The sequence below is a fragment of the Neolamprologus multifasciatus genome, chromosome 18 (assembly GCF_963576455.1).
Source record: "Neolamprologus multifasciatus chromosome 18, fNeoMul1.2, whole genome shotgun sequence".
Lineage (NCBI taxonomy): Eukaryota > Metazoa > Chordata > Actinopteri > Cichliformes > Cichlidae > Neolamprologus > Neolamprologus multifasciatus.
This window is the reverse complement of record NC_140456.1, coordinates 11,066,980-11,078,342: the sequence shown is the minus strand read 5'-3', so window position 1 is coordinate 11,078,342 and position 11,363 is coordinate 11,066,980. Positions and strand designations below refer to the sequence as shown.

At 37.7% G+C, this 11,363-nt stretch overlaps 1 protein-coding gene across 6 annotated transcripts in view; it reads right to left on the bottom strand.

Moving 5' to 3' along the window:
- Nucleotides 1-399: 399 nt before the first annotated feature.
- piezo2b (piezo-type mechanosensitive ion channel component 2b) overlaps nucleotides 400-11,363 on the bottom strand; it is a 92,493-nt gene continuing 81,529 nt past the window's right edge. For all 6 annotated transcript variants that reach the window (XM_085140098.1, XM_085140102.1, XM_085140099.1 and 3 more), the window contains 12 exons: nucleotides 11,035-11,167; nucleotides 9,922-10,069; nucleotides 9,590-9,801; nucleotides 9,236-9,394; nucleotides 7,553-7,700; nucleotides 6,847-7,035; nucleotides 6,450-6,542; nucleotides 5,755-5,924; nucleotides 4,381-4,509; nucleotides 3,586-3,665; nucleotides 3,054-3,255; nucleotides 400-2,017 (listed from right to left, as the gene is read on the bottom strand). In XM_085140098.1, coding sequence (XP_084996224.1) covers nucleotides 1,765-2,017; nucleotides 3,054-3,255; nucleotides 3,586-3,665; nucleotides 4,381-4,509; nucleotides 5,755-5,924; nucleotides 6,450-6,542; nucleotides 6,847-7,035; nucleotides 7,553-7,700; nucleotides 9,236-9,394; nucleotides 9,590-9,801; nucleotides 9,922-10,069; nucleotides 11,035-11,167 — 1,916 coding nt within the window. In that variant the 3' untranslated portion in view covers nucleotides 400-1,764. The remainder of the gene's footprint in view (nucleotides 2,018-3,053; nucleotides 3,256-3,585; nucleotides 3,666-4,380; nucleotides 4,510-5,754; nucleotides 5,925-6,449; nucleotides 6,543-6,846; nucleotides 7,036-7,552; nucleotides 7,701-9,235; nucleotides 9,395-9,589; nucleotides 9,802-9,921; nucleotides 10,070-11,034; nucleotides 11,168-11,363) is intronic.

The window sequence follows — 11,363 nt, the reverse complement described above, 5'->3', positions numbered from 1 at the left end:
ATTACACTACAAAAAATTGTCTTTGTTTCAAACATCGTAAGTGCACTGTATACTTACCTCTAACACAAGTTTCATAAAATATCCTATTATTCAGTCATCTGTCCCATTATTATCTCTTTTCTTTTATCTCCCACTACCCATTTTCACCATGAACTACAGGACTGTAACTTTGGAGAATTGTCATGACACACAATAAAAAATAAATTATCACAAATCAAAAGAGAGAAACTGATATGCTAAAATAAAATTAAGCAAGAGAAGCTACAATTTAAGGGGGGGGGGGGGGGGGGTGTTCCAATCCACGCATGTTGCAGCTGTTTTCCATCACAATCCTGTTAAAACCCCCAGATTTACAGACCATCTTCACACACACACAACAGCTGAGTGCAAAAAACGCCACACCTTTCCAGATGTTTTATTTGAAGATTTTTGGACGTTGCCTTAACATACAAGTTCAATTTTCACATTTCATTCCCCTGCGACCTTTCCCTTTAATGTAACCCCTATGTACAAGTATTGCAAATTAGTCATGGCAATAATTAAGGTTTTCACTCATGCTAAATGTCCTCTAATGCATAGTTTGGACCAAAGGGCTCCAAGTCTCAGCCCTTTGTGTGTTTCTTCTTTGATGACTGGATGCACAGCTGTGGGTGCCAGCGAGGTCCACAAGTCAAAGAGTCTACCGCCCGAAGCACATTACCCTGATGTAGAAAACCAGAACTCTGCTGCTCTCGACTCAAACCGGCTTGCAGATGATTCAAAATGTTGATGAATGACAAAAAAATGTCAATCTCTGCAGGAAAAAAGTCCTTCTTTAATACAGCTTTTAACTGTGTCACTGTGCAGTAAAACTCCGAACAGTTTCCACATTTTATTTCATGCCATTTAAATAGTTCTCATCTTTTCTACAATATCATGTTTTTTAAGATCCACAAAAGCCTACATATTACCGTAACATACAATGATTATCTGTGAAAACAGCTCTTCCTGAGAAAGGTATGTAGTTCGTAAGAGTTTCAGTTCTTCTCATACAAACAAAATAAGGCAAGTAAAGATTGTCTGGTAATCTTTTGTTTTGCATTTTGTTTCCAGAGTGGCCTCTGACATTTCTTTAAAAAAACAAACAAAAAAAAGTAATCGTGATGTCTGAAAGTCAAATTTCCCTTGCTCCGCATTCTTAAAAATCTTATAGGAACGGCAGCTCAGCATTGCACAGTCCCAAAATCCAAGCGTTCCAGTTGGAAAAATATGTGATTGTGCTTGTGTGGTCGTTGTTGTCCACTTATTTGTCAGTGGGAAGCCCTTAAAGAGTAATGCTGCAGCCAGTTACTGTTTCTCTCCACCTACCATGCGATTTTGAAAATATTAGGGACAGATGTGAAGAGAAATTAGGGACTTTTTGTCTTTTAATTTCAGGAAAATTGCGCCTAAACACCTCGAACTGAAAACCGCCTGCTTATTTTATCCACTGGAGGCAAAACCTTTGCAAGATAAATACAGCACCTAGAAATTTGTGCTCAAATGTATTAATTGTGACAGTCAAGGTTGTCATTAATTAGTAAAAAATACCCCAGTTTATAAGTCCAAATAAAAAGGTGTTTCCCTTTGGAGCTAACACTGTATCACTGCCGCCCGAGCTCAGCTGACGAGGATAAAGTTGGCCTTCATTTGCTTTGGAGGCTAAATATAGCTGCTCACACCAACAGAGCGACTATCCAGTGTCTCTGAAAAGATCTGATTCAACTTCATTCATTAAAGTTTCCCTCACTGAGTTTTCTCCCGAGTCCACTTGATCATAGTCTCTGGCGAGCGGTAAAGGAAGATGAGTTTAGAGTACATGTCCTCCTCCAGGTCCAGCTCCCCCGTCTCTCGCACCAGGAAGATATCGGTGCACAGCTTGAGGATGCGGTCCACGTTGGGCAGCTCCTCGAACATGATGGTGTGGGAAATGCCACTGAAGAACTCGCGCACAAACTTGCCGATGACCAAAACCACAGAGGCGTACAGGCCCATGATACTAAACAGGAAGGAGAAGAAGAAAACATTCAGATTTTGGATTCTTTTAAATTCTTATTTCTCTGACTAGAAATCCAAATATAATGTATCAAAAAGGTAAAACATATGATATTTGACAAAAGCTGTGAACGCTGTACTTCTCTATGATATTCTAAGGAACTAATTTGATTGTTCTGTATCCCAACTGCCATAGGATGCAGTTAATTTTTGTGAAGAAAAAGTATATGAATCGATCCCACGCTGTCTCATCAGCATCCAGCCGAAGCCCCATTTTTGGTCATTTGTCTTTACATTTTGATTTTGTATCATATACACATAAAAAAGAACTGCTGAGATGCACTCATCGAAGCCCAACATTGTGTATTTCCCAACTCAGGCGAATCCTCCCTTAGTTATGCTGCAATAAGCCTAGGCTGCTGGGGGCTTCCCATGATGCACTGCTTCAACTTCACTCAAGAAGGTTCTTGGATGAGAAATCAAACAAACCAAGAACAATTCTAGTTACATTTTTTTAGATATCTTTAAAAAATGTTTTTCACTTTCGAATAAGAGACCGCCCCCCAGTTATGAACAACATTAGGTATTTTATACATGTCAAAGTAACATTCACAAATGTCGCATAGTAGAAATGAATGTAAAATATGTAATATTTCATTTATTGCTGATAAGGGTGTGTCTCGCATGAAAAAAGGGAAATGTGACAATTTGGTAACAAAAGCTCAGCAAAGCAAATATAGTCCACCAACACAGCCTGACTATTCTGTGTCAGTGTCTTTAACTGAACATTCAAACTGGTTTTAAATACATTAAAATAGTCTGATATGAAATGAAATTAATCAGTCAGATTAGTTTCAATCAGTAAGCATCAGTTCCTATCCTTACTTATCTTGTGACTCCTCTCATTATTCTTTATTTCTGCTATAACTGCTATTAACCCACTGGCTGTACAATTTTCAGTAACTTTCACAATATAATTTTTTACATATAAACACAAACATTTCACTGAAATACACAACAGAATATCACAAACCACGTACCCATATCCAGCTAGAAAGCCCAAACTGGGCGGGCTGACTTGGTCGCTGAATACGAACAGTTCCAGGCCTGCAGACTTTAGATTGGTTAGATTGGTCTTGCTAGGCTCTGTCTGATAGACGATCCACCATTCTTTATCATTGCTGTCATTAGCTCTCTTCAATTTCACCTTAATGTCATAATATTCTCGGTGACCGTCCGTTTCTATGATAAAGAAATAAAGAAGTTTTGTCAGAAAATGTAAATCAGATTTATTTTGGAAAAAAATATACAAAAGCTTTGTCCATCAAAAGTAAGTATATAAATTGATGTTAAAGAAATTTACTCACCCATTAAATAAAATGGCTTATGTACTCTTTGAAAAGCATGAATACGTTTTGATATTTAATAGTCAGAAATTCTAATCTACTACATCTCCTATTGAGAGGGAGCATCTTTACTATTATTTTTCTTTACTGTTACCAAATCAAATAACAAGGATGAAAAATTCACATCACGCTAACACTCTGTACACAGCGACAAATACTCGGTCACCTCTGTAAAGGCTTTCAACAGGTTTGGACTCCACATCGCTGGGTGCTCGAACATAGCGAGGGAAAATTTTTGTTAGTGTCCTGCAGGAAAAGAAAAGCTGTAAGTGCTTGCAAGTTAATATTTTATAAATATTATAACAATTCTAATGATTATATTATATTATGGTTTTGTATGTTATAGAGGCGTGCCTTACTAATTGTAAAAATGTTTACTTTTTAACAGATTTGTAAATCCACTTCAGTCTAACAAAGCAAACATCACATATTCACATATTTTTCCTTCCAGAATTCGTCGCTTATAACCAAATCACACCAAACTGTTTATCGATTAAAGAAGTTGTCTTTTTGCACATTTTAATACATTTTCTGACAAAAAAAAAAAAACATCCATTGATGCTTCACAACCAACGGATGATGTCAGCATGGCTTCGTCCATCTTTTATATACAGATTATGTTATATTTAAAAAGACCTTGTCTTGCTCCAAAACACACCAGTCAGTCGAAAAATATGCTACCACTAAGTGCTGTTAGGTTTTATTGTTTGCTAGGTTAGTTTTGCCCCTGTTTCCAGTCATTATGTTAAATAAATGCATATAAGTGACACCTGTCTTCACATGTAACTGTGGACTTACTTTACTAATACTCTCCATACTTAATTTATGTACAGCCATAAAATTTTAATTGCCACCTTCGAAAATTATTTAGCTGAGGGGGAACATTTAGCAGCTCCTGGTTACTAGAGAACACAAACTGGCAAAGAGTAAAGAGAAAATGTGTGGCTGATACTATACTCACACTTCTGTTATGTTTCGTTCATCGTTTAACAGATCTATAAGGTTCTGTTTTATGTTTTTGTCTTCGTTTTTAAGAAATCTTGTTACTTTTCCAGATGTTGTTTCTGCCTTGGCTCCCAGGCTGGTGTTTCTAAAGGAGAAAAAAACATACTTAAATTATGCTTAAGGAATTTGTATCTTTACATTTGAAATTAAAATGTTGTTCGATGCGAAGCAAGGTAATTGGGGTTATTATGAAAAAGCAGATTTGCAACAAAGCTGGTGGACTGAGGAGAAGTCTTGTGAATGAGGGACAATTTAACTAGCACTTGCTGATGTCTATGGGTCAAAAACTTTGACAACAAGGTATGATGAATGTGTATGTATGGCTGAGTGACTCCAGTGTCAGGAGTGGTTTGGCCCTCCCTATATAATAGGCTGACATTGTCATATGTTATTCAAAACAAGCCCACTTCTTCCTCACTTCCATAGCAAGGAGGGTGGTCCCCGGTTCTCTTGAGTAGCATGAGCATAACCTTATGTTCTCTTTCACAGCATTTATTTCATCTCTCACTGTGGGAGAAATACTGACTCCCTGATTCCGAGACATGCCTGTTAAGAAGACAACTGTCCCCCAATAACATTTCACAGAGGAGACGCTCCCTCCTGGGAAGAACCTACACTGAGGGCTGAATGCATCAGGTTAAGTGCTGTCACATCTAGCTTGTAAAACAGATGTGCAGATGTGTGAGGTGAGGGCCAGCATCCAGCTGAACACACCTCCTGGATGGAAATTGATTTGAAAAGAGCCCATGAGGTTGTAGTGGGGACCCCTAACGTGCCCCAGGCCAGCAGGAGGCTGAAGACCCCTGTTAGTATATGGCCAAGGCAATTGTTCCTACTATCCAGTGGGAGAGGCACAGTTTGTGCTTTAGCCCAGCACACAAAAAGCTGGTCATTCTGTCTAAAATCCTGGGTTCTGTCCATATAAACAGACAGAGCATAGACTGGACACAAGGTTGCTCCTCTGAGGTGAAAGGCGTCAGATAAAAGCCCGGCAGTTCTATAGGGGAACATGTGCTCTGAAGGCTGGCCTTTCCCTTAGAGATAGGGTGAGGACTGTAGTATTTTGGAAGGGACTCCGAGTAGAGCAACTACTCTTCCACATTGATAGGCGCCAGTTGAGGTGATTATTGCACTTTTGCCAGAATGTCATTGATCTTATGTCTTTGCTCATACACTACTTGTAATGTGATGTCGATGCTCTTTAATAATTATCTTTTTTGTTTCATGATGATAAAATAAATAACTTAAATGTTATTACTTATTAATTAACCCTTTACTAACAGTTATTATAAAGTTTTACCTATCTGGAAACACATTTGTCTCTGCGTACCTTTGCACAGACCAGGACACAGTGATGGAGAAATCATCGGTAGAGTCCAACATCTCTATCAAGCTAGCTCTGCTGGGCGGACTGATGGTCCACAGAGAGTTGGAGCTGCCTTTCAATTGAGCAATGGTCAGGTCCTCATAAATGTAGCTCTCCAGCCACTGCATGGCGTCCTAATCCAAACGCAAAATCAAACAATTGGAATCAATATAATTCAGTCGCACTAAACCAATAATCTGTCAGCTAAGCAAGTTTAAATTAAGGTCAACATGCACACATGCACAAATGGACTGTAGATTGTTAAAACTGTTTCAGATTCAACTATAATTCAACTAACTAACTATAATCTTCCACTGAATATTAGTACATATCTTTTTGTCCCCTTCAGGAAAAAGTTATCCCCTGATTTAAGGGTATGGATGGATCTTGCTAACCAAATTTGCTAGCCTTGACCTTTTCATCTTAAGCTGAGACATGAAATCAATACATAAAATAAGCTTCCAAAACCAGTTGATGACATCATCGTTGTTACGTCGATCCTTTTTACTGTCTATGGTACTTTAGTAGAGAAAGAACTACTTGCATTATATGGGAACTACTTTACATCAGAGATAAAAAAGTATTTATTTCTCAAATTGAAAACACATTATGGTTTGTAAATTATGATCTTCTATTTGTATTTGATTTCGTATACTTACATCTTTCTTCTTATAATGTTCTACAAAGTTGCGAAATTCCTTTTCTGTCACATGCCGCAGTTGCTTTTGCTGCGCGCTCATGGTGAAGATGGGCTGTGGAAAGACAACGTTTAGAAAAAAGTCTAGTTAAAGGTGAATACACCTCTAATGATTTTAAACCAAGCACTTGTTTCTGGTGAACTTTATTCATACAGATTAATGTGCAGTAACTGTCGTGAAACTATGCCTGATACACACACATACAAACACACTACATTAAATCCTCCACCTTAAATACACTAAAATATCTCCCTCAGTCCACAGGTACCACATAAGCATAAATGTTACCTCTAGACATTTGACAAAGGACCTGTGAAAAGAGGTGCCAATGATTTTATATAAGAAATTGTGTCCACACCTGAAAGCCTGCCAGTGTGATTTCAAATGAGACATCCAGCGGAGTGTTGACGACTCCAGCTACAGATTTCACGAGGGACATGAAGAGCAGCGGAAACCATACTATACAGATCAGCAGCACCACAATCATTCCTCCCATCCCATACTTCACCACTTTCTTCTTCTTCTGGCCTCGTGGCTGTGGATACCTCTGCAGAAGGATGACAGAGAGGACACTGAAATAAGTTACTGGTATTAGATGGAGAACGTAACACAGAATTCCCCCTGATCCTTTGCTTTAACAACAAAGTCAACGCAATTTTTTTGACAAATTTGTAAAAGTAAAAATGTGCAAAAAATTTCATGGAGGGATATATTTCAGACTGACTGGGTAACAACAACTACGAGAGAGCAGTGAATAAAGATATTTTCACTTCACTTACTGATAGACACAGTATCTATCTATCTATCTATCTATCTATCTATCTATATATCTATCTATATCTATAAATCTATATATATAGATATATATAGATATATATCTATATCTATAGATATAGATATATAGATATATAGCTATATAGATATAAAGTAAATTATATATATATATATATATATATATATATAAAGTAAATAGATAAGTAAATTTCGGTTTAAATTCCAACATGACAGACACTGGCCCTGAAACAGATTTTTTTACACTACACTAGTGCCACGATGATAAACACCTTCTCTGACTCTCTCCAGCATTTCAGGATAAAGATGTGAGCGTAGATGTCCTCCACACAGATCCAGCTGGACAGAGACAGCGAAGTGTCGGTCCAAACCCAGTCCATCACGGCTCGGAGCTCCGTCAGGAAAGGTACTAGACGGAAACTGAAAACCACATATCTTCTTTATTAATCTGGCATAATGTGAAAGCTCATGATATTATTGCTTATATAACAAGATATTCCTTTAGTCTACAGCATACATGCCAAACTTATTTAGCTTCCTGAATTTAAACCATAGAGAAAATACCACAACGTCAACAAATTATCATCTTACATGTCAGTATCATGATGGATACAAAAATGCGGATAGCCTTCACATGTAGAGTATTTTGGAACTACTCAATTTAATTCAATTCAATTTTATTTATAAAGCATCAAATCACAACAACTGTTGCCTCAATTTACTAAATAACTTACTTTTAAACAATATGCAAAGATTTAGAAAATTGTTTTTTGTAATTTTAAATACATTTTTTATTTTAAATAGTAGTCGTAGTTTTGTGTGGTTTCAGTCCTTTGTATTAAAGTCGGCATGACCATACAAGAAACAGCAGTTCACTGTATTTGTTTTCACACTGCTGGGCTCATCCTCTCCTTCGAGACACCCCTTCCCTTTGCTGGTGACCCGCCATGTATTTTAAAACACACATTAAATTGCTATTAAGTGAATAAAACCCATTTTTGTGGCTTTTTTATGATGAAGAAATAACACCAAAGATTCCTCTTTCATTCAGTTTAGCCAAAAAATAACGAATTTTTTGTTATCAATTATAGATGTGTGGAAGATTGGATATAGATTAGGTAGAAAAAGTATTGTGTTTATTAATTTCACACCCTTTTATGCATAGCTTGACTTTCATATTTTTTAGTTCACACATGATCTGGAGGCCTTCCCAGTGGCCTGATGGTGATTTTCTTGTTGCTGGTAAACAGTGAACTTAACCAGCAAACAGAGCTGTGCAAAATCTCAAAATCAGGCACAACTTTCTCATATGCAAGCTCTCTCTCTTTCTCTCTGCAGCTTCCATGCACGCAGGTTCCACATGCAAACTCTCTCCCTCTCTCTGTTTCTGTCAACAAGGCAGACAGTGTGAACCATGTAATGTTAGACACGTTGATCAGATAAATAAAGAAAAAGCAGAAGGGCGAGAGACGATGAAATACAGATGCAGCTGAAAGTACCAGCTAGCAATAGGTCAGTCTAAAACACAAGCTAATACATCTTTGGATCTAGCTGTGCAGTCAAATAAGTAATAACAATGCATATAGTAATAAGCTCATAAATCGAAGTATCCAAACAGCATATTTTAGAGATCTGTTATGAATCTATTATAAATTTAATGTTAGCGCTTACCGTTTCAGCTGCATTAATGAATTAAATTCTAAATGCTAAACTGATCAAATATAAGATAACTAGAGCGAAAACCAATGCTTATGTTTCTATACAATTTAAAATGTTGGGACTGAGAAGAGGAAAGGTGTTTTTTTTTTCTCCTTTAGCAAATATTTCATGTACAGTTTTTGATACGTAATCTTCTCCTTGCAATTCTGCTTCACCAGCAGCAGCAGCAGCAGCTAGCAGGGCCTTGGACATGTTTGTCCAGCTGGAAGAAATGAAACTCTCTCTGCATAACTCACCCCTGGAACAGGAAGAGGTTGACATAATTGTAGCTCTTTGTGAGGAAGTTTCCCAGAACACGGGTGGGATAACCACAGCGGATCTGATAGGCTGACAGCCCAAAGTAGATGCACTTGACAAAATACCACATCTGAGCGACTGTGTTCTCACTGAAACGTCTATGAAAGGAAGAAAACAAAGACAGCTGTTGAACGGAAAAAAGAATGCAGCTGGTTTTCTAACTTTGAAGAGCAAAATTTAAAAAAAAAAAAGCACAAATATATTTGACGCCATGCTGTCAGATGTATTTTATCATTGAAATTAATTAGGATGATTAATCTCAGCTCTCACGTGAGCTAAGATGAAACACTTACTTGTCTGTGACCTTTGGCAGGATGAAGAACATCCAGAAGTGGATGCCAAAGACCAGAATGACCTGGAAGATAACCTTGCCCATAACAGACTTTCGGAGGTAGAGGGCCCGGTCCACTACCATGGTGCCAAACTGGATCAACACCATGACGAGAAAAGCTCCCGGGACCTGATCCTCTGACAGCGATGATGTGATGTCTGCCGCTGAGTGTTTCTACAAGGAAAAGGTAAACATAAAAGTCAGTTTTATTAAGTCACGTAAGGAAATTCTAATTGTTGTTGTCACTTGAGGTGAACATTGTCATTTTCTTCTGCAGATAAATTCAAAACTTACACCAAATGCCCAGAATCCAAACACGATGATGATGAAGTCAACCGTGTCAGCGAGGAACATCAGCACATAGACGTCGGTGACTGCGCTGTACTCTGGATGAATCAAGTTATAGAAAAACTGCCTCATGGGAAGATAGATACCCAAAACCCTACAGGGAGCAGAATCAGGGTTATTAGAAAGCGATCAAACAGACGCCTGAAGCTTTTTGTGTTTGCGACCTTTCTGAGACTGTGTCATTTTATAATGAATCTTTTACAAAGTTTCACATACTGAGGTCTGGGTAGAAGAGAATAAAAAGCCTTCAGACTACTCTAAACACTAGGATGGAGGAATTTCTCAGTTGTTGGGTTTTAATGATGTCAGTGAGACTCTGATATTGCATCTACAGCCTCGTGTGTGAGCATCTGCCTGCTAATCAAACCCTCAGTTTGTTGAGGGCAGCCAATCAGAAGAACAAGAGCTTAAAGTGTCATGTGCAGTTTAACTTAGTTTAATAATGAACTGGGGGTCTTACAAAAGGATAAGATAAAATGGGATTATTTTTAACCATTAATCATACAAAGCTACTCTAAGTCCAAGAATAAAAATATGTAGTTGGAAATAAAGATAGTAAATCTGCTTTACATCTAAAAACCACTTATAGGTTTTTTTTTCTGTGCGTTCAAACAAAATCACTTCAAACAAGTCTATATAACAGCACTTATTTCATATGAAGAGCTGAACTTATTTTGAGCAAAACATTGGGTTTCGGTTACTGTCTTACACATTATATCTGGGAAACCGCTCATTGCATTGCAATTAAATTTAGAACAATAACATGTTTGGAGTGTCTGTTGCAGCACTTACAAAAATGACAGTGAACGGTCTAACGGGAATGCTGTAATTAAAGATCTAAATTTAGACCTTTGAAAGGTTTAAGCTGCTGTATCACCACGGTGGTTTTCCACAGTGCATCTTACATCATTCATCAAGAATACTTGCTGAGCACACTTCTCAGCAATGCTCTCATAACATTACAAACACACTTTATAGTCAGTAAGAAGCTGTGGGTGGAATGAAAAAAAAGAAACACAGCCACTTCAACTTTTACAAAGCAGCTATGTGTTGTGCTACCGCTTTATAATGAAAGCTTTTGCTTTGAAGAGCTGCTCCCTCAGTTTCTCTATGATCATCTGTTTGCGGGTCTTCTGATGGACGCTGGCCTCGCTGCCGCTCTTGCGGCTGCTGTTGCGAGAAGCTGTACTTCCTGTGGAAACAATTTACATTTTCAGTTTTAAATGACCTGTGTCAAAGCTCTGAGTTACTGATAAACGCAATACCAATGCAAGACTTTCTATTTATCGTTATTTTTACTGTAAAGAACAAAGGTTACGGTTACCACAAAATATCATATTTCTTCCAGGTGTTTGTTTTACAGAAATACTGCAGCAGGGGATTTCTTA